General features: G+C 55.9%; 1 protein-coding gene across 2 annotated transcripts in view; it reads right to left on the bottom strand.

Annotated features, from left to right (window-relative positions):
• Positions 1–23,143, bottom strand: part of SDK1 (sidekick cell adhesion molecule 1) — a 518,297-nt gene that overhangs the window by 94,389 nt on the left and 400,765 nt on the right. For both annotated transcript variants that reach the window (XM_047779450.1, XM_047779449.1), the window contains exons 22-25: positions 15,991–16,100; positions 13,967–14,117; positions 13,192–13,429; positions 715–830 (exon numbers count right to left, since the gene is read on the bottom strand). In XM_047779450.1, coding sequence (XP_047635406.1) covers positions 715–830; positions 13,192–13,429; positions 13,967–14,117; positions 15,991–16,100 — 615 coding nt within the window. The remainder of the gene's footprint in view (positions 1–714; positions 831–13,191; positions 13,430–13,966; positions 14,118–15,990; positions 16,101–23,143) is intronic.

The raw sequence follows: 23,143 nt of genomic DNA, 5'->3' as shown, positions 1-23,143 counted from the left end.
CGCGATGTGAACACAGAGATATTTGCTCCTGCAAAATCGCCACCTGGTAGCCCCGCTTCCTGGGAGTCTGGGCTCCAGCCTCGAAGACGTGTTTTCTCCCCCCCCCCGGGGACCCACCCTGTGGGATCCCGTGTCTAAGGGGCCAGAAGGGGGTGATTGCAATGCGGGGGGCAGGGGGACACACGGGAACAGGTGGGGGAGCAGAGAACAGGAAAAGCACAGAGAGGGCAGCAGCGCGTGGGACCAGCGTGGCCCTGCCACTCACACCCAGGAACACCCATGCTGCTCTCGGGGGAGGCGACGGAATAGAAACGGAGCAGGTTTCTAAGACTCTAAACCCAGAGGCGGCTCCCAGAGAGGCTGGGAGGTGTCCCTCCCTCACGGGCACGTCCCGGTCGCATCAGGATGGTGGGGACACTGCAGACATGCACGCAACTCTCTGATGACATGTCCTCAAGAAATGACCCACTTCTCCCACCAGCCCTGGGAGGGGGTCGCTGCCGCCAGCTTCACCCGCAAGGAAACCAGCTCAGGGTGCCAGGGCTCGCTGGTCTGTGTTAGAGCCTCTCCCTGTGCCTCGTCCCCAGACTGTGGTGGCGCTTCCATAAGACGGGTGATGGGCGATCAGGACACCTGAGCTGACGGGCTGGAGGAGACAGGTGACAGCGAGTGACGCTCGCAGCACCAGCTGAGCAAGGTCACCTCAGCGCCTACCTTGTAGCCCAGGATGAGCCCGTTCTGGTCCTGCTCAGGCACCGACGCCCACGTCAGCAAAATCTGGGTGGAGCTGACAGCCTCGGCTGAGACGTTTTCAGGAGCAGCGGACGGAACTGCAAAGAAGGAGTTAAACGGATGGGACAGGAGGGGTGTGGGCCTCTGCAGATAAACGTCTAATTTTTAACCACGGGATCAAGCTGTCCTGGAAACAGCGATGCCTCCGGAGCCTTTTGCAGCGATCCGATTAAACCGGCAGGGGCGTCACGGAAATGGCAATCTCTTCAACACGAGCAGGACGTCCAGGAATCCTGCGGGTTGAGGATGGCAGTGCACCCGCGCCCGCCCCCGAGAAAGTGCGCTCCGTCTGATTCTTAGCTTAACTCGGGAGGCCGGCGACTTTCCTCTCACCCGGGAACCCTGCCCTCACACGCCCGTTCACCGTCTCCACACACGGCCTTGTGCGACGGGGCGGGCGGGCGGAGGGAGAGGTGGTCATAGGAGGGAGGGGAGGGCTTCTGAGCGCCCTCGCAGCCCGTGTGCCTTCCTACCGCCACGTGGGCACGCGTCCCCCACGCAGGCGCCCATCCACGCACGCGCTCCTTCACTCATTCACCCACTCATTCCTCCGTCCACTCCCTCATTCACCACGCCCTCTCGCACTCATGCATTCCCTCCCTCACTCCATCCATCCACTCCATCCACTCCATTCACTCCTTCACTCATCTGTTCTCTCCTTCATCCACTCCTTCGTTCATTCACTCACTCCTTCATTCCCTCCCTCACTCCTGCTCTCACTCATTCATTCACTCACTCATCCTCTCACTCACTCCATCCATCCACTCCATTCACTCCTTCACTCACTCCTTCACTCCTCCGTTCTCTCCTTCACCCACTCCTTCGTTCATTCACTCACTCATTCACCCTCTCATTCATTCGCTCACTCATTCGCTCACACAAGTACTGCCTCCTCGTGGCACAGCTGCCGTGAAGGTGACTCTGCTGGTCAGTTACTCCGAATAAGGATGTACTGTGTGTTTGCACAACACTGCCACCCCCCTCCCCAGGCCCGTGGTTCCTAGATCTCCTGCAAAAAAGCCATGTGGTCTTTGAACTGTATCCCGCCTAACTTCTGTCGGAGTCCTGATCCCCGGCCCCAGAGTGTGGCTTTATTTGGAAACAGGGAGGTTGTAGATGTCACTGGAGAAGAGGAGCTCACCAGGGTGGGGGGGCACTAGTCCAGCAGGACTGGCGTCCTTGTCCATGGAGGGGGCATCCTGGCAGGACTGGACTTAGGCGGCCACAGCCCAGAAGCTCCCAGAAGCTGGGAGGGAGGGGGGAACAGACCCTCCCAGCGCCTCCAGAGGTGGCTCTGCTGACACCTCGGCCTCCACCTTCTGGCCCCCAGCGCCACAAGTGGACACATGTCTGTGGTTTCAAGCCACCAGCTCGGGGTACTTCGCTATGGCAGCCCCAGGAAACAGATATCGTCTTCGAGAAAGAAGTGCCGGGGTTCAGGCTGGTCCTGGAACAGCTGCCGTTAGTTGTTTGCAAGCTTGACCCCATCAGGCCCCCAAGGGGTAGGGGGGAGGCGGAGGGGGAGAGAGGCCCAGCGCAGGCCCAGTGTCACAGGCAAGCTGCTGACAGAACTCACGGGGACTCAGCCACTTCTGTCACCTCCTGTCCCCAGAGGAGAGCCGTTGGGGCATCCTAGGAGGGCTGCCAGCCCCCAGAAAGTGTGGCCCCTGGCCTCGACAACCCAGAGGCAGCAGCTTCCCATCCCTCCACCTGCTAGGACGACCGACCTCAGAACACAGGTGCCAGACGGGCTGCCACTCCAGGTGGGCGACGTGCCCACAAAACAGAGACATGGGCTGTGTGTGCCTGCTGGGGTCCAAGCACAGGGCCCCCTCTACGCTTCTGCAGAGACGGTGCAGGTCGGCGTGCATCTGGTCCCTAAACTTCTTCTTCCCAGATGTGTCTGCTGAGAGCCACTCGCCCCATAGTTAAGACGGTCAACAAAGTAACAATTTATTTGAGCAGGTGGGCATCACAGGACAAGGATCTGGATAGTTTCAAGTTAACTCAGCACCCGAAGGGAAGCACACCAGCCACACACGCCACCCTGTGTCCCTGGCGCCTTCTGGTGGCGGTAGCCACGGCATCACTCAGGGGTCCCCACCGGGTGCTGTAACTTCCAAGGCTGTTTCCAGGACACGGCTTACATGGATGCTCATTTAATAAAACAGTGAGTGATAAACTGGCTCCCTGAATCGACTGTGAAATAAAGGAGTCACTACTGTTCAAAGAGAAGGTAAAACTACCATCCTTCCAACTTCCTTTCCTGGCTTTATTTAGAATAAGACCATTCACAAGAGCCAAGACATGGAAACAACCTAAATGTCCATTGACAGACGATTGGATTAGGAAGATGTGGTATATATACACAATGGAATACTACTCAGCCATAAAAAAGGACAAAATGTTGCCATTTGCAGCAACATGGATGACACTAGAGACTCTCACACTAAGTGAAGTAAGTCAGAGAGAGAAAGACAAATACCGTATGATATCACTTATATCCGGAGTGTAATATACAGCACAAATGAATGTTTCCACAGAAAAGAAAATCATGGACTTGGAGAAAAGACTTGTGGTTGCCAAGGGGGAAGGGGAAGGAGTGGGATGGATTGGGAATTTGGGGTTCATAGATGCAAACTATTCCCTTTGGAATGGATAAGCAATGAGATCCTGCTGTGTAGCACTGGGAACTACATCTAGTCACTTATGATGGAGCAGGATCATGTGAGAAAAAAGATTGTATACATGTATGTGTGACTAAGTCACCTCACCATACAGTGAAAATTGACAGAACACAGTAAACCAGCTCTAATGGAAAAAAAAAAAAAGAGTAAGACAAGACAGAGAAGATCCTGTGTCCCCAAGACATTAATGGCACATCCTAAAAGCCCTGGCCCTGACTGTACAGAAAGGCCATCGTCCTAACAACACAACCGGTCCGCCTCTCAGTCCTTAAGTGTTTCGGGCGGGTCAGTCTTTGAAACCATAAGCGCCTGATTCTCACTGTAGAATGACAGGTGGTAGCTGATCTTCTGAGATGCGGTGACGTGTGCATCCAGGTGCTGGAGCGCCACTCACGCGCCCAGAGAATGATGACAACGTGGTGGTCACAGCAACTCAGGTGGGCGCCTAGCACACCGCTGGTTCCTGGCGAGGAGATGGGCAGGCAAACGCCAGCGCTCGGATGAAAATTTCAGCCGATTCGAGTCTAAACAGGACAAAACCTACCATTTAGCTACAAAGCATCTGTGTTTTTAAAATTTGGAAGAACAGCCTTCCCCATTGCCTCCTTTGAGGGAGTCGACACCTTTCCAACGTGACATCTTGTGTTCTAAGACAGTCCTAGGAACGCCCCTTTCATTAAAAACCATACTGTTTAAACTGCGTCTTCCCTCGCTTACTCTCTCCTCTATAGGATTTTTTTCTGCTCTGTTTGCACCTGCTCCCCACGTAGCCCCTCTGATGTTGAGGCCTCATTTGCCCTTCATCTCACAGGATGTCAGGAACCCAGCTCGATCGCACTTCAAAACCGGAAGCTGCCCCTCAACGTGGTTCACGATGTCCTGCTCCATCGCTGGTGGCAGCGTGTCCACGCTGAGCCACCTCGAAGCACCAATAGCCGGTTTCCTCGCGGAGGTGATGCTGTGCCCAGAGTCAGGTCAGCAGTTCCCTCGCCCCCACTCTCTGCCATCCCTCGTTGTCCCCAATGGTGGCACTCCGCCACTGGGCCCGTGGAGCGCCGTCGCCCTCTTCGCCCAACGCTGAGCCTCGCTGAGCAGGACCAGTTCTCTGAAGGCGCGAATGGAAATTCTCTGGCGGGGAGGGCACCTGTCCATCCTCAGCAGGACCAGGGGAGGCGAGACATCAAAACTGCCGCTGATGGGAGAGGCCAGTGGTCAGAGGTGAGCAGCTTCCTGCAGCAGGAGCTTCTGGAAACTCCACTGGGGCCAGCCCCAGGTGGAGGGGACGGATGCGGCCAGCATCCTTGAGGGGAGATCAGCCCAAGAGAGGTCCTGGGGGCCCTGCTCTTTCGGCATTAAAAACATTGAAGCCTGAATCATCCATAGATTGAAATGAAGATCAATAACCCTCCCATCGATTTGGCTTTTTTTTTTTTTTATTTTGTTGTAGTTGTTGTTGCTATTTCTTGGGCCGCTCCCGCGGCATATGGAGGTTCCCAGGCTAGGGGTTGAATCGGAGCTGTAGCCACCGGCCTACGCCAGAGCCACAGCAACGCGGGATCCGAGCCACGTCTGCAACCCACACCACAGCTCACGGCAACGCCGGATCCTTAACCCACTGAGCAAGGGCAGGGACCGAACCCGCAACCTCATGGTTCCTAGTCGGATTCGTTAACCACTGCGCCACGACGGGAACTCCGATTTGGCTTTTTTTTTGTTTTTACTTTTTTGTCTTTTTAGGGCCACACCCACAGCATATGGAGGTTCCCAGGCTAGGGGTCTAATTGGAGCTGTAGCTGCCAGCCTACACCACAGCCACTGCAACGCCAGATCCGAGCCATGTCTGCGACCCACACCGCAGCTCACGGCAACGCCGGATCCTTAACCTACTGAGCAAGGCCAGGGATCCAACCTGCATCCTCATAGATACTCGTCAGGCTCATTTCCATTGCGCCATGGCGGGAACTTCCCCTCTTACGAATTTGTGATGAAAGCACACGCAGAACCAAAACTCTTCTCTTCTTCTCCAAGAGACGCGTGTTGAGCCAAAAGTTCTCACGAATTAACATTCAATTAAAAACAAAATAATTTGCTGTAAACCCTAACCCTCAGGAAAGGAGAGCTGACAAAGCAAAGCGCACGTTGCAAGAGCAATTCCGACTTGCGATCAGAAGCTTTTCCAAAATTGAACAATGAACGATGGGTCCACAGTGAAGCCCGTCCACGTAGCTCTGCTGGGCTGCACCCGGCTCTCCTCTGGCCACACGTGCACATGTTTGTGAACCAAGACAAAAACACCTGCAAAACCTATACCTCAAACAGCAACACTGCTCAAGAAAGTCTCCGCAGAGTCATGGGGTAAGAGATGATCCAGGCGTGTTTGAGGGCAGCAGAGTTGGAAGAAAACACGGGAGTGAGTTTACACACTGAGGGACAGCCTCTCCACCCCCCCGACCTCGTCAAGACAGCGTTTCAGCAGCTGGAAAGGTTTTTTACAAAAATATAGTCTTGATGCAGCATTTTCCCCATTGATTTACTTGTTTTTTAAGAGTATTCTTTGAAAACTTAGCAAAAAATACTGCTTTCCATTTTTAACTGTTTCCTTCATCTTTACATAACATTTAGTTCATTGTTTTCCAGACAAAAAGCCTTGAAAAATGTCACGAGGAGCACAAGTTGAGGTTGACAGTTATCTTCTTTCAGCTTCTTTGAGATTATCCCCTTGTCTTCTGGCCTCCGTTCTTGCGAAGCTGGCTTCAAATGGTCTTTGTAGGTAAGACGCCTTCTCTCCAGATGTTTTTAAGGTTTTTCTCTTTGGCTTTGGTTATTTGGCCGTTGCGGGGCAATGCATTTTGGCGTGGACTTGTTTGTGCTCATGCTGTTCAGGATTCAGGGCTTCCGTCTGATACAGAATGTGTATCAGCTTTGGAAGTTCTCAGCCATAATCTCCACAAATCTCCTCACTTGCATTTCCTCCCCTATCCCCTCTGAGTCTTATTAAATATAGGTTGGACCTTCTCATTCTATTCTTTGTCTTTTAACCTCTCTATCATACGTTCATGTCTTTGCACTGTGTTTTGGGTTGTTGTTGTTTTTTTTTTTTTAAACTGACATTCAGTTTCCAGTTTGGCAATTCTCTCTTCAGCTGTGTCTAACTTCCTTTTTACCTCAACCATAGCGTTTTATGCAATGATTGTGTCTTGTGCTTCTCTTAAAAAAATACCTGCTTAAAAATGGTGCCAATCTCTTCTTAAATGCTTTAAGAATTAATGCTTTCTTTTAATAAAGACTTCAATATTCATTTCCAGCCGTAGTGAGGTACGATTTTTATAAACCACTGCGTAAGATTAAGGTGCACGCCATCCAGGTCGCACGTCTTAATCTCATGTCCTGCAAGATGAGTATTGCCAGAGGGTCAGCAAACACCTCCACCAGGTCACGTGATTACTGTTTCTTTCTTTTGTGTGGTAACAACACCAAAGACGTACTCTCTTAGCCACTCTCTTTTTTACTGAATTATAGACTTTTTGACAGGATGATAATGATCCTGGCTCCTGTTGTCCAACACAGTGATTCCATTCCTCGCAACTTTCAAGCGTGTAAGACAGTGTCATTAACTATCATCGCTCTGCTGTACATAAGATGATTCCGAACTTATTTGTCTTGCTCCTGGAAATCTTCGATAAGAAGATTACAGATTACAGATTCCGCTTACAGATTCTCTTGCAGACTAGTGTTATTGTTAAGGTAATTGGAGCCCTCTGCTCTCATTCTCTCTTTTCTCCCCTCCCTCCTTCCTCATTCTTACTCACGGCAGATGATCTCCTGGGTGTGTGAAAAGTGTGAGTTCATCTCTAGCGAGCCTTGGTATTATTCGGGATGATTTGGCTGTGGCAGTCTCTGTCCAGGGAGGAGCTGTGCTGGCTTCACTGGCTGTCCAGAAAGGCTGGCCTGTTATCAGATTTTGTTTTGTTTTTGGAGGACGGGAAAATCCTTTGTGGGGGTTTCATAGGTAATACTGCAGGAGGATCTGATCACTGTTACCCTCGGGGGTAAGAAGATGTTCTGGCCAATGAGGACACTCTGTAGGGCCTTCCAGTGATGTGCAAAGAGTACAATCTCTGGACCATACTTATTTGAATGACATTTTATCTGCACATTTTATTTTATCCAGGGATAGCTGAGCTTCCGGGTTAAAAAACAAACAAACAAAAAAAACCACGTTGCTGTGGCTGTGGTGTAGGCGGGCAGCCAGAGCTCCGATTCGACCCCAGCCTGGGAACCTCCATATGCCGCGGATGCGGCCCAAGAAAAGGCAAAAAGACAAATAATAATAATAATAATAATAATAATAATAATAATAATAATAATAATAGTTTGGAGCTCCCGTCTTGGCTCAGTAGTTAACAAATCCGACTGGGAACCATGAGGTTTGGGGTTTGATCCCTGGCCTCACTCAGTGGGTTAAGGATCTGGCGTTGCCGTGAGCTGGGGTGTAGGTCACAGACGCGGCTCGATCCCACGTTGCTGTGGCTGCGGTGTAGGCAGGTGGCTACAGCTCTGATTAGACCCCTAGCCTGGGAACCTCCATATGCCACAGATGCAGCCCTAGAAAAGGCAAAAAGACAAAAAAAAATAATAATAATTAAAGCTTTTTTTTTGAGATACACTTACTACGGCATGCAAGTCACCTGTTTAAAGGGTACGCTCTGGTGTTTAACACACACAGTCCCCAACTTAGTTTGACTAACGATTTTTTGACTTTATGGTGGCATGAAAGCCATAAGCATTCCGTAGAAACTGTACTTCGAATTTTAAGTTCTGATCTTCTCCCAGCTAGCGACTCTCTGGTGATGCTGGGCAGTGGCAGGGGCGGCAGCTCCGCGTCAGCCCCACCATCACAAGGGTGAGTGACTGATAAGCTGCGACCACTCTGCTCCTCACGTTCAGCACAGGATTCAACCCATTGCAGCAGAGCTCCAATGCCTGCTTCTCACACAGGCTTTGTGTTTGGCGATTCCGCCCAACTGCAGGGTGGTGTGAGTATCCTGCCTACTCTACGCGGACGAGGCTGAGCTCGGATGTTGGATGCCTTTTCGACTGATGACAGTTTCATCTTATGGTGGGTTTATGGGGACATGATGTCGCTGTAAGTCAAGGAAGACCTGTGTTCACAGAGTCACGCAGTCTTTTTTTTTTTTAATTAAAAAAACTTTTTTTTATTTTTATTTTTTTGTCTTTTCTAGGGCTGCACCTGCAGCATATGGAGGCTCCCAGGCTAGGGGTCGAATCAGAGCTGTAGCCACCAGCCTCCACCACAACCACAGCAACGTGGGATCTGAGCCACATCTGTGATCTACACCACAGCTCACGGCAACACCGGATCCTTAACCCACTGAGTGAGGCCAGGGATCGAACCTGCAACCTCATGATTCGTGAACCACTGAGCCATGACGGGAACTTTCAGAGTCGCGTAGTCTTTATCACAGTGGCTTTAGGACATTTTTCCTCTCCCCAAAGAAGCCCCTACCTATGACCAGTCACTCCCCATTCCTCTCAAACCTCCTCTCCCACCTGTGCAACCACAGACCTACTTTCTGTTTCTAGATTTGCCTCTTCTGGACATTCCATATGAACAGAATCACACAGCACGCGGTGTTCTGCGTCTGGCTTCTTTCCTTGATGTTTTCAAGGTTCGTCTGTGCTACAGCATGTGTCAGAATTCCATTCCGGGGATGGACTGGGAGTCTGGGGTTAAAAGATGCAAACTACTGCATTTGGAGTGGAAAAGCAGTGAGATCCTGCTGTATCGCACAGGGAACTATATCTAGTCACTTGTGATGGAGCAGGATGGAGGATAATGTGAGAAAAAAATGTATATAAGACTGAGTCACTTTGCTGTACAGCAGAAATTGACAGAACATTGTAAATCAACTATAATGGAAAAAAAGTCTTAAAAGAAGAATTCCATTCCTTTTTACTGCTGAGTTATATTCCATTGTATGCATATACCACATTGCATTTATCCGTTCATCAATCACTGGGCATTTGATTTTTTCCACTTTAGCCATTATCGGTAACACTGCTGTGAACATACTTGGGGTTTTTGTGCTGACGTGTTCCCTTGGGCACACGTCTAGGAGTGGAAATGCTGGGTCACGGGGCAACTGCGCGTTTAACCCTCCGAGGAATCCCAGAGCGGCTGCCCTGTTCTAATCCCACCAGCAATGCAGAAGCTTCCTTTTCTCCACATCCTCACCAGCACTTGCGATTGGCCATCTTTTTTCTTTCTTTCTTTCTTTTTTTTTTTTCCATCTTGCTTTTACATTTGATTCTAGCCATCTTAGGGCTGAGAAGGGGTACCTCGCGGAGGTTTTAACTTTCACTTCCCTGATGGCTACTGATGCCGAGCATCCTTTCACATGTTCCCCTGGCCAAGGGTATGTCTTCTCTGGAGACATGTCTATGCAGACCCTTTGTCCCATTGTCACTGGGTTGTCGCTCCCTTGTGGCACTGAAAGACTTTCCGAATATACATTCTCGATACTGGTCTCTCATCAGATATACAAGTTGCAAATATTTTCTGCCATTTGGGGATCTTTTCAATGTTCTCTATGGCATTCTTGGAAGCACAAATGGTTTCATTTGGATGGGGTCCAATTTGTCCGTTCTTTTCCTTTTTTTTTGGTGTTGTTGCTCATATTTTGGTGCCTGGAACCAAGTTTTACATTAATTTCTCTTCTGGGAGTTGGGGGACCGCTCATATAGTGCAAACTCAGATCCCAAACCTGAGTCAGTCACAAACCTGTTCCTTTTTTTTTTTTTTTCCAAACAGGTGGATAGGTGGGCAAATTCCTGGGGTAACTATTTTTGACCTCCCCTTCCAAGAGCTTTGTTTTTAAGCAGGGGTCTTGGTGTGACTCCCTGCCTTGCAGCGACTCAAGGCTGCATCTCCTGGGCCTGAATGCACATCCCAAACTCCCAGGGGATCCAGCCCACCCGCCAGCATCCACCGCTGTTTGTGCCACGGACCTCTGGGGATTGCTCTGTCCTTCTTACGAGCATGTCAGTCCTCTTCAAATGTCAGAAATCTCTACCGAATCCATCGTTTCTAGATAGTTACAGCGGAAGTTTAAAAATACTACGACAAAACGCATCTAGAATGTTATAAAAGATGTAGGCACGTGAATATGTCATACTAACCGCCTATCCTTGGGGTTAGAGCTGCCCCTCAGGAGTTTTCAAGCTCTCTTCTTCATCACAAAGATTCAGAAGCTGAAGATGAGAGCTTTTTAAAAAAATATCCACGTGATCACACAGTCGTAAGCGGAGCATCAGCGCCTCCTGGGCTTTTAGATCTAACGTAATAGTCTACGGGCTGAGAGGAAGCCGGGAGAAGGCCTCTGATCCGCCCTGGCCGTGCTGCAAAGCCCTTTAAACTCTGTCCTTGTGGATGCAGGACGCTGCTGCTCAGGCTCCACAGTGGCGCTCAGCCCACGTCCCGGGTCCTCTGTGCTCCCCGAGAACCTTCTCCGCCTCTGGGACTGCATGCCGCCCCGTCCCACAGCCCCACGTCCACCCCAGAGAAGATCAGGAAGGAAGCGAGTCACACATGCGCCTGCTCCTGGCAGACGCCAGCTCGGAGGGTGTGCCTAGACGTGGGCTGACAGCAAGGTGGACCCCAGGGGCCGCATCTGTGCCCTGAGGATCTGTGCCCTCAGGTTCGGCCTGTTTGGGACCGCAGGTGAGCACTGGGGGATGAGCCAAATAGGCTGAGAAGAGACACCTTTCTCCAGGGCGTCCCAGCTGCTTCCCATCCCGACACCCGGGACGTGACTCTGGGCTGACACCCTGGGTGGCCCCGTGCAGACCACCTGCTGTACCTGCCCCGCGCCCACCCCTGGCTGGGCCTCCGAGAGGGCTGAGGAAGGCAGTTTTGCACACCTCTGGCTGTTACTGCGCAACCAGCACCCCAGCTGCCATCGGGTAAGAAGGGGACAGAAGAGGCAGCTGGGGGTCAGGGCTGATGCGAGCTCAGAGCTGGTCCCCCCTCGCTCCAGCTTCCTTCCCGCCTGACGCCCCACTTAGCTCTCTCCCCGTCCCCGTCCTCTGCACACTGCCCCAAGGGTCTCCCGTCCCTCTTTGGAGCTCCTAGCAGCCTCTGGTTGGGGGCAGCACCCCCGCCCCCAGCAGTCCTGACTGTGGTGTCCCCAAGGCCACCTCCAGCCTCATGGGCAGGTCCTCGCCCTCCTGCTCGGTTCACTAGCCGTTTCCTCCAACGGGCTGCCAGGCGCTGGGCCTTCCTAACTGTCCTCCCGTGCATTTCCCATCAAGGCCGCCCTGCAGGCTAACGCCATCTCCCAAAGCGGTTTTCATGTTTAGAAAATTAATGAGCTTCGTTATTTAAAATGACGACAGCTCTAGGGAAGCAGTCTCAGCGCAGGGACAGGAGCTGGGCCTTCTGCTGGGGGAGTAGGGAGGCCCGGGCTTTTCCCAGGACTCCCCACTGGGGGGGGGTGGCCGCCTCTCCCCCCCACCCCCACCCCGTCCCACACAGGCTTCCGGGGCGACCCTCTGAGTCTGTCCCCATGGAGAAGACAGGACTTGACCTGGGCTCAGGAAGCCTCCGAGGAAACAGCGAAATTGGGCTGGAAGTAAGACCAGAAAGCTGCGGAATTTTCACCCAAGGGAGACACCATGAAGGCAAACGGACGTCTCAGTGTCACTGTCAGAGGGACAGGGATGCCTAGAAGGGACCAGCATCTCCTGGGGGAGCGGGGAGGTGCTGACTTTCCAGCTCACTGTCAAACTTTTGACCTTCTCTCGCTCGTTTTGGGCAGAGGCCTGGAAGGAATTTTGAGCATGACTTCCAGCGGCTACGCGGTGTAGAATGACAGCCCAGCCCCGTATGTGCCACGTGGGCTGTGACGATGCCACAGACAGGCTTTCTTTCCAGGAGAAACCCCGCTATGTCAGACTAGATGGACAGGGCCAGTCTGTGTGTCCTTAAAGAGTGTCAACAGCACCCCTCGTTGTGCTTCTATCAACTCGCACCACGCCAGGAAGGGTCCTGCAACTGAGCCGCCAGCCACAGTGCCCGGGAGCCGTTTCTGCGCAGGGGTTAAGAGGTGGGCGTCCACCTTTGCCGGGTCTCCCTGCTGGCAGGTGCACCCAGCGCGTGGTTCATCCTGCTGACAGCAGAGCCTGGGTCCCTGCATCACGACGTGGACGGGAGCCACCCCCCAGCAGGGCTGCCTGTCTTGGGCCGAAACAGAGAGAAACCGCCCGTGTGCTAAAGAGCCGAGCTCCTGAGGCCTACGCTTTGCACTGGGGAGACTGAGCACCCCACACACGGCCTTGTCGGGGGGAGTCCTGAACACCCATGTCATAAAGGCCTCCTTAGAGCCTCTGCACACGCCTTGTCTTCCTCACGGGGCGGGGGGTTTGGGGGGGAGAATTACCCCCTTCCCCCCACCACGAAAGAGGCACGTCTGGCCGCCGGCAGAGTCCCTGGCAGCGCTCCTCATCCGCTTCAGAGCCGCGCCACGGGCTCTCACGCACTTCGACTTAATTCACTGTCGCGTCTGACCCGGCTCCTCCCTTAGAAAAGTGTCAGCACAGCCACAGGGGGCGACGAGCCAGCCAGAGGCCACCAGGGGCCTGGAGGCGGGGCTCCGGGTCCCAGAGACACAGGGCGGGCCGGGCCCCCACTCACCTGACTCCCGCGTCCGGCCCCGCACGGCCTCGCTCCAGGGCCCGGCCCCGATGGCGTTGAAGGCCTGCATCTGCAGCTCGTACTCGGTCCACTCCTCCAGCCCCTCGACGGTGAACTCCCGCTCCAGCCGGTCGCTGATGACGTGGGCCAGCGCGGAGGCCTGGAGGCCCGGGCGCCAGTACTTGATCCTGTAGCCCACGGCCTCGGGGTTGCCGTTGTACCGGGAGTCGGGCAGGGGCTGGAAGCGAACCAGAGGCTGCGGTGAGCTGGCGTCTGGGAGCCGCACCCGGAAGGGCCTCGCACCTGGGACCGACTCGGAGGCCAAGTCCGGGGACGGATATCCTCAGAACCCTCCCTCCATTTCTCCCGGAACTTTTCTGCTGTTCGTTAAACGAAACCTTCTCAGGAACCGGCTGGATGTAGCTTCTTTCCGTACGTTTTGGCTTCATTTTTGGGGGAAAAATCCCAAGGCACCGACCAGCTGACTCTCGTACGGATACTCAGTTTGGGGTCCACGGGGACTGGGCTCAGGGACCTAACAGGTCCAGCCTGCAGGACCGTCGGCTTTCCTCCCCCCCGAGAACAGCCCTTGGGTCCAAGAAGCCAGAGAGTCACGCTACGGGTCAGCAGGACGGCCCCGGCTGGTCTCAGCTCCGACACCAGCTGGAAAGTCGACACTTTGGGGGTCTCATGATGAGACCCACTTTGACCGCACAACGCAGGACGGTTACAAGCCCCGGCTCCCTGCCGCCCCCCCGCCCCCGCCCCGACTCACCACCCAGCGGAGACGCAGGCTGGTCTCGCTGGCAGTGCGGACGGAGATGCTGGTGGGGGCCACATCTGGGGGCGCCTGCAGCGTCTGGATGACCCGGGAGGACTGGCTGAAGGGACTGGTACCCACGACGTTCACTTGCCTCATCCGGAACCTGGAGGCAGAACCACCCGCCCGAGTGATCCCGCAGCAGGAGGCGAGGTGGGGAATGGGACAAAGGAACAAGCCGACGCCTCGGGAGGGGCCGGGGGTGGGCAGATGGGGGTCTGCCTGCGTCCTAAAGGCCGCTGCTCGAGGGCACCCCCTTTCTACCTGGTTTCCCTAACAGCCTGATTGACAAGTACGGCCTCTTTCCCCCAAAGCCTCCGGAGAATGGCAAACGCACTGCAGCTCAACACTTTCCACTTCTCAAGCCAGGGGTCCCTCGATGGGGTCCTGTGGCCAGACAGTTACCTCCTCAGTGGCCGTTGGCCGGTGCCAGCTTAACCTGAGATCAAGGGATTCGAGCTCAGGGAGCTTCACAGAACTGGAGTGTAAGAATGTCACTGCCAGGGGAGTTCCCGTCGTGGCGCAGTGGTTAACGAATCCGACTAGGAACCATGAGGTTGCGGGTTCGATCCCTGGCCTTGCTCAGTGGGTTAAGGATCCAGCGTTGCCGTGAGCTGTGGTGTGGGCCGCAGACGCGGCTGGGATCCCGTGTTGCTGTGGCTCTGGCGTCAGCCGGTGGCTACATCTCCAACTGGACCCCTAGCCTGGGAACCTCCATATGCCATGGGAAGTAGCCCTAGAAAAGGCAAAAAGACCAAGAAAAAAAAAAGTGTCACTACCAGATGACAGCCTGGACAGTCCAACGTCCCTGAAGGACCAAGGGTGCCCCGGGCCCCATTCTCTGTGGGTTCAGGAGAGGAGCCACAGAACCCACACCCTGGGGCTGTAACCCCATCGGCGACTGGCCTGTCCCCTCACCTGTAAGACGAGGGCGGAGTGAGATGTTTGTTCCAGTCTGTGTCGGGTCCTCAGGCTTTCATCTCTTCTACCCTGAGATGTGCGAGTATCCGAACCGAATCGGTACACCCGCGAAACGTCCCAAGGATGCTCACATTTTTACAACAGAGCCTTCTACGTTTACGTGCATTCAAGACAGGGACCCTGCTCTCTCATCGCAGGTGCTGATCTTGGAAATACCTAGAAAGCTTAGACTAACTTCCCATGGCAAGGTCTGGCTCCCAACAGCTCATTTTACATTCAACGTTATTCTCTGAAGATGAGTGGATCTTAATTCATCTGCTTTCGTCTTAGGAAGGATGTTGAAGTGACGGTAAGTGAAACAGCATCTTTCATCAGGTTTTTCTTTTTTTTAAAGAAAAACAACTTGGGCATTGTCCTGGAAACACGATCTGCACGCAGATGTAATTTCACCTTTTACTCCCCGAATTAGTCATCTTTTGTTCCCAGCTCTCATGAAATGTATCCGTTCTGGCAGAGCGGTGACATTTTCACACCGCACATCTGGTGGTAACTGGAAATGCCACCTCCTTCCACCGTCTGACGGGAAGTTTCGGCGTCTAACAGCTCAGATCACACTACCCTTTGTTAAGGCCAAAGATTTACTGCCTGGATACGTTTCGGGATCAAGAAGCAAAGGTTAAAGGGCAGCGCGTTTAGCGCTTGATTGGTGAGACCCCGATTCCTGGGCTGGAGGGGGCACAGGGCGCATCACCAGTCCCGGGAGGTCGTGGGCTTTTGTGAAGAAAACCCTCGCGTCTCCAACCACAAGGGCCTTGGTTACTCAGCCCAAGAGACTAGCTGTGCCTGCCGGCCGGCTGCCCACCAGCAATGCTGCTGGAGGGATGCTGCTGAGCTGGCGTTGGGGTGAAATCCTCCCCCTGGAGGCTGCTGTCTCTGCTGCCTGGAAGCTTCTCACTTCCGAGTGCACGGCTGGGGCGGCCACTGCAGACAGAACCTGCTGCTGGGTGCCACCTCGCTGGTGGGGGTGTGTGTGTGGCATCCCTGCCCGCGGCCCTCACCTGTACTGCGTGTAGGGCGTGAGGTTCGGGATCTCCAGCGTCTGGGTGTCAGGCTCATTCTCCTCCTCGTAGAGGCTGACCCACTCCTCCTCGTCGCCGATGGCCCCCACCTGTGGAAAGGCGGATCCTGGGCCGGCTGGACACACAGGGCAGGAGCTGCTACTAACGGGGTGTGCAGCCACCCGGCATCCCCCTCACCCCGACCCATGTGGGACGAGTTGAGTCATGCGTGGATGCCCCCAACCTGTGCCTCAGAGATGTGGTTCCCCCCTTTGCCCACAGCTGACCCGGGACTCAGTCCCTCCCACTCCCACGCGGACCCCTCTGCCCTAAAGCACACCAAAGACACCACTGCTGGCTGGGACGCCGGAGTCCTTCCCCAGAGGGTCTGCGGCCTGGGCACTAGCGGGCAGGCAGCCCTCAGGTGGGGGAGACCCGCCTCGGGCACAGCTCATCCCTTCTTGCGGGCACCTGCCCGGTCCAGGTCCGGTGCCTGCCCGCCCTCTGGTGCTGCCCGGTGATCAGCCTCTTGCTGATTTTACTCCGTCTGTGAACTTCCCACCCTGTTGGCTGCCTGGGAGGTATTTTCACATGGCCCCAACCCTTCCAGGACCACCCCAACCTGATGCCAGCCCCACCTCTCATGATCCCCTGTCACCATCCCAGGGAGCGTCCCATTCCGCCCACACCCTCTGACTGCTCCACTCATGGTGCCCTCGGGAGCAAAGGGCCTGTCCCAGCAGGAGAGCAACAGGGTCGGGGGCATGGCGACCCCACCAGCCAGGGAAGCCCTGAGTGCTTTGCAGGTTCCTGCACCCCTGTCCCCGGCATTCTACTCTGGGGACCTGGGGACACGTGCAGAAGGGGGCTGTGACACGGCTCTGGCTATCAGGCCAAAGTCGCTGCGGCCGGGTGGGTCAGCCCAGGCCCCCGGGCCTGTAACGCTTCAGAAATAACTTGAGTGACAGCATGGGAAACGGGCCCATTCAGTTGGAGGAGAAGCCAAGCGGGCAGGGGGCGGGTCTCAGGAGGACGGCGTGAGAAGTCAAAACGACCTCGGAGAACTGGACACGTGGACGCGGAGGACGAGAGGAAGACTGTGAACCCTGGGGGCCAGGGGCACACGCACGGCCCCAAGAACGAAACGCAAAACTGTGGATGCTCTCAGTTAGAAACGTGAACGAGGCCTGGCGGTTCCCGAGAGAGTCAAACATAAGGTCAGCACACGAGCTGCAATGCCACCCCGGGGTCTGCACCCAGGGGGCACAAGCTGGCACTCCAACAAGTCTGTGCACACACGCGTTCAGGGATCTGGCGTGGCTGCGGCTCTGGTGCAGGCCGGCAGCTGCAGCTCTGATGTGACCCCTAGCCTGGGAACCTCCTTATGCTGCGGGTGCACCCCAACCCCCCAAAGACCTGGACCGAATGGAGGCCAACTTATCAGCAGGAGCCATGGGCTCCGCTCGCCACTCTCCCTGCGGCCAGTGTGCCATCACCCGATGGCATCACAGGGCCTCTCTAAAACCGCCCCCCTCGGCCCCTTCTCCATGCAGCGGGCAAACGCCGTCGGCATCTGGACAGCATCTGGGTCTTGCGAGGCCTCCATGAACAACACCCCCTCGTTTCCCCCCCCGCCCCCCCCCACCGCCGAGGCTGCCCGAGGTGATGCGCTCAGCCTCTGCTCCTGGGCACCGTCCACAGTCCCCGAAGCGGCACTGATCACGCCCAAGGAGCACATGACACCCTGTGCCCATCAAAGACGTGCTGCTCACTGACGAGGGAACTGCATCGGGTAAGACGGATTCAGAGGGGCGCCCGGTAGGGACAGGGCAGGAGGGAGCCTTGAGCTCACGGCCAGGCGAGGCGCCGACTGGTGAGGAGAGTGACACGCCGGGAATCTCCGGGTTTGCAGCTTTCAGCCCATCTGTCACCCGCCTCTCCTGCCAGAGTCCAGGCCAGGTCCCGTGCGGCAGGTCAGGCACGATCCCAGTCCGTAAGGCAGGCGGCCGTCCCAAGGTATCTTCCACGCTCGCTGTCACTTGGTCACGAGGCCCCTGAGGTGGGTTTGGGGTCCGACTCCTCGCTGCCCCCCTAGCATCTCCGCCAGGGTCCCGCCTGCTGAGGAGCCCACGAGTCAATGTTCAAGCAAACGCGTGCACGGTTTCAAAACCCGCATGGAGAACGGGCTGCCTTGCACGGAGCTCCGCAAGCACGTTATTCCTGAAAACGTCATATGACTTACAGACCTCTGGGCGGGTGAAATTTCCACAGTAAAAGGTTTACATTTTGATCTAAGCAGATGAGGCTCCTTGGTGTGGGACAGAAGTCCTTTGATGCTGGCTGGGCTCCTCGGGCGCTGGTTCGGTTTCCAGACCATCACGGCGGCGTGTTCTAGAAGCAGTGGGCTGTTCGCTAATGATGTAGACAGAGCTGGGCAGAATCCTTAAAGATAAAATAAATCAGGGCGCCGCGGGGAGGCTGGGGCTTTGGCAATTTTCCCCCCTTCGTTTCCTTTTAAAGCTAACAAACAGCACTTTACAATACTTATTACAAGAGCAGAAATGCCACACGTTTCAAGTACCACTCGGCAGCGGGTGGGCATCAGGAGCCGCTGTCCTCTGCGCAGGCTGGGACTGGGCCGCCTTCCACCGGAAGGCCTGTCCTCGGCCCCGCGGCCACGAGGCTCCTTTTAAGATCGAGGGTCCCGGACCCGCCATCCTCCTGAGTGGTTTTGCAGCAGAGCTCCAAGTGTCTGCCTGGGGACCCTCTGCAGGGAGCCTGCGGGGCAGGACCCCCAGTGGTCGTGATGAGCTCAGCAGCCCAGAGGCCAGGAGATCAATGGCCACTCAGAGGACAAGCATGAAGCTCCCGTAAGAGGTAACTGCAGAGGGCAGAGCCAGGAGCATAAAGGAGCTGCAGCTTGGGCAGACAGCTCTCCTTCCATCCCGAGCTAAAGAGGCTCCACGGATGCCCCCTGTGGAAGCCCGCCAAGCCAGGAGCACCCTGCCCGCTGCCACTCTGCCATCAGCAGGAAAATGTGCCTGTCGAGCAACTTCCCCAGTTCGCGTCCCCTCTGGGCCTGAGGGTGGTCAGGCCCCCAAGCCAGCAGGGAGGCAGCCAGAGGGCAGGGGAGGCATGACAGATGGGCCGCCACTTGTGGCAAGTCCCAGCACAACCAGGAAGGGACTCAGACCTGGGCAGGGCCCCCCGGCCAGCTCCCTCCCGAAGGGTCTGGACAGTCTGGGAGCCTAATGATGGGGGAGGGGGCGCCCAGCACGATGTTCGCTTGGGAGGGGGTTTCTGCTCTGAAACAGCCGGAAGCTGATTCCCCAGCCCTCCCGCCTCCTCCATCCTGCTGGTGGTTGTCCATTTATTTTTAAACTATGTAATATTCTTTCTATCTTTAAAAGCAGGGGGACTGTGGAATAGCCGCCTGGGTCATCTGGCAGGGGCCAGCCAGCCAGGGACAGCCCTGTGCCCCAGAGCCCGTGGGAGTCCTCAGCCTGCCCGCCATGCCTTGTCTCTTCCTGCTGCAGAAGCCACGGGGAGGGGTCTTGTCCACAACGCCCCCTCCTCTGCCCTGACCGACCCTGGTGCTTCCCCGTGTGGCCCTGCCTGGGATCCCGTGCCCCCTCCTCTTGGGATCTGCAGCAAGCCTCCCTTTCAGGGAATTGCCTCCTGTCCTGCTCGCCTCACCACATCCGAATAAAAATACCATTCATGGTTTCAAACAACAGGTGCCGTGCAATTTCCTACGCTGAGCCTTTCACTCTGCCAGTCTCTCGGCTCCAAATGCCCTGCTCCCAGTCAAAGCACTGGGCACCCTCCAGGGCCCACCTTAGAGCCCACCCACCTTGGGAGGGCAGCCCTCCTGCATCACCCTCTGAATCATCCATTTGCTTTTTCCGAGACTGTCTCGGCAACACTGTTTATAACCATCCTCACGGGCCTCCTGTTTCAGGATGATTTTATTATATCTGTCGTCTCTCCCACTTCCCCCTCAAATCGGGAGCTTCTGGAGGGACGGAAAGCTTTCCATCTTCGCAATCTCGTAGGTAGCATGCGTCCTGAAACCTACAAAACAGTAGGTGCTTAATAAATGTTTGCTGGCGGGCTGGCTGGCTGAACGAAACAAATATAAGATCTAATGGCCGGCAAAATGAAACACAGAGGCAAATCTAGAAATCTAGAAAGAGCTGGAGCGGCCCTCACGAAGAACAGGAAGATTTTGCCCTCGTGAAACTGAATTCGGTTTGGCAGCTGTGATGGGCATGCACCCTGACCTCTGCTTCTCGGAAATGACATTTGTAGGAAGACGCTCCCCTCAGTCACACTTGAGCTGTCACCCACGCTGCTGTACTTTCTTCTCCGGCGGGATTTTTAAAAGTCCCACAGTAGGGCCTAAATGGATCTGAAAGACTAATGAACAAAAAAGCCGCTTCAAACCATTCATCTGGTACAGATTTCCTACGCCGGGCGCGAAATAAAAGAGAAAAAGTATCGTCAGGGTGTTGCTAGGGACAATCCAGCAAACAGTAAACACTCGGAGATGTCCGAGGGGCCATGTCATCGCCCCCCCCTCATCCTGGCAGCCCCGAGGCGCTTGGGCAGAGGCGCTGCACCAGGACAGAGAGGAAGCCAGAAGACCCACCCGGACGGCCCGGCTACTGCGGAAGGCGCCATCGGAGCCAGTGACAGCCCCCCTGGGCCTACGTGACAGACAGTTCAGAGACAGTCAGTCGTCTTCGTCCCGTTATGAAGAAGAAATTCAGCCACACTCAAGGTTTATGACAACTGCATAGGTACTGTTGACCTATGACAGCTGACAGGTACTGTTGGAAAGGGCCACCTGCAGCCGTAACGTCCCTCCGCCATGGGGGGAGGGCGGGGGTGATGGGAGGAGGAAAATCCCCGACCCCGGACCCTGAAGCGATGAGATGAAAACCATCAGGCCTGTGACCCTGCCAGAGACGGAACGCACCAGAATCTCTGTCCCCCATCAGGTGGGACGGGTGCATAAACAAAGACAGGAGACGCTCTTTCAGGGACAGGGGACCAGGGCTGAGGGAGGTGGGGTGGTTTGGGTTCCGGGGGAATAAATTCTCTCATGCCAGCAGCTGGGAGCGCGGCTGACACGCCACTGGCTGGAGCCGGGCGGGCTTCTGGGTGCCCCTCCGCCCAGGACACGACCCTCCGGGCTGTCAGCAGGATGCTGACCCGGCCCAGCCTGGCCTGGCCCGGTGGGCAGCTGGCTGGACTCTGCAGTAGTTCGGGGGCTGGGCCCTGCTCTGTCTGCACAGGCCCCTCTTGGGAACGCAGTCTTCCTCAAGGCCACAGCCCCCTGCAGTCCAAGTGCTGCCCTGAACCTCAGTATCTGCATCTTGACCTTGCGTTTATTAAGTGCTTAGAGGCGCGATCCCACACGGAGGCTCTCAGGGCGTTGTTCCAAGGAAGCTACGGCCAGGAGGGGTCACCGGCCTCCCCGCCCCTGTACCCAGGGCAGCTCTGTGACCCCTCCCCCAGCAGCCTCGGGTGAGGACGGCCCCTCCCTGACGGCACCCCAGGTCTCTGCTGGCCACCCTGTCCCGCCCCTGGCCTTCCTGGGGCCACACACTCCCTGGCAGGTGCCAGCTGGTCCTGCAAATGGCCGGCCCGGCTCAGGAAGGAACGCTGGACTGATCCCAGGCAAAGCTGGCATCTGAGGATCTTGTGGCAGGGAAACCTCCAGTCTTCCTAAGCCCCAGGGTTTCCTGATTTTCTCTTTAACACTTTTAGGGGACTGCTGAGGAAAAAAATCCCCGAAAACGCACACGTGGGAATGTGGGCCGCCGAGAGCAGCACTTCCAAGAGCTGTTTACTCGATGCGTGCCCGGCGCCCGTTCTCCTTCCCGAGGAGGGGCCGGGGCCAGCCTCCCTGCGCCTGTGGCTGCTGCTCCCTCTGGGTTGGAGAGCCCGGGCCCTGTTTCTGCCCTGAGTCCCTCCTCCCTCCTCACCGGAGGCCACGGTGCCCAGAGGTGAGCTCAGGACCGGATCTCACGGGCCCTGGGCACGCAGGGCGTGGGTCAGGCTCCTGAAGCAGGGGCCAGGCGGGGAGGAGCTGCAGCCCGGGGCCCCCGGCAGCACCCACGGGCTCTACGCCCCAGCCCCGGGCTGCGTGGGCCTCAGCTGCAACAGAGAAGGTGGATGGGCTCGTCTGCTCGGACCACGGCTTCCCTGGAACTCGCCCTGGAGGATTTACTGGGAGGGGCCTGCTCGGGGCCTGGGGTGGGGGGAACCATGGGGCCCCCTACCCCCCGACAGCTCTCTCTCGCGGGGAGCACGTGGGCCAACGGAAACCCAAGCAGCCCGGCCTTCGCCCCTCGGCCCCAATCGCGTTCCGGGGGGACGTGCACCTGGAGGCAGAGCACGGCTCCACACACCTGACTTCCCCGGGGGAGGTGTCCCAGCAAAGGCCCGCCGGGGACGCGGCTGGGTGCCTCGAGCAGCCTGGGTGAGCGCCCTGCCTGGAGCCCCCGGGCCCCCCGCTTCGCTGCGCCTTCGTTACCCAGAGACCAGCCCTGGGCAGCCGGCTGTGCTTTATTAGCCCCTAACACTCCCGGAAACAGCTCCTTTTGAGAAAGTGGCTACTCTGATGCACAAATAAGCACTAAGTGGGCTCTTTTTTTTTTTTTTCCTTTCCTTTTTCAGATGGAAACAGTTTCATCTGTGCCCAAGTGCTTACCGCCAGCATCTCCATTACAGAAAACTGTGCTCAGAGTGGGAGAGGCAGGATGCTACAGCCAAGGCCAGGGGCCCCCACAGCCCTGGGAGGCCAGCGGGGGCAGAGCGAAGCCACGGCGCTTGCCGTCTCCCCCCTTACAGCGCCGTAAACATGTGGGGAGAGGGGTTTTGGTCCCTCTGTGGTCAAAGGTTACTAGGTAGGCAGAGAATTGCACAAGCAGGAATACCTAGAAACGCTGCTTTTGAAGATTTTAAGCCCCCGTCTGAGCATCCGCGTATCGCAGGACCTTTCAACGGGCTCCCATCTAGGGCTTAGGACCTGTGAGTCCATGATTTACTGACAGTAACAAGAAGCACTTTAAACATGGGCAGCATTTAAAGGACATTCTTCTGCAAAGTGACTCAGAAGCGGACTGTGACGGAGAAGCGGATC

The sequence above is a fragment of the Phacochoerus africanus genome, chromosome 5, assembly GCF_016906955.1.
Source record: "Phacochoerus africanus isolate WHEZ1 chromosome 5, ROS_Pafr_v1, whole genome shotgun sequence".
NCBI lineage: Eukaryota > Metazoa > Chordata > Mammalia > Artiodactyla > Suidae > Phacochoerus > Phacochoerus africanus.
This window is presented reverse-complemented; position numbering and strand designations above follow the sequence as displayed.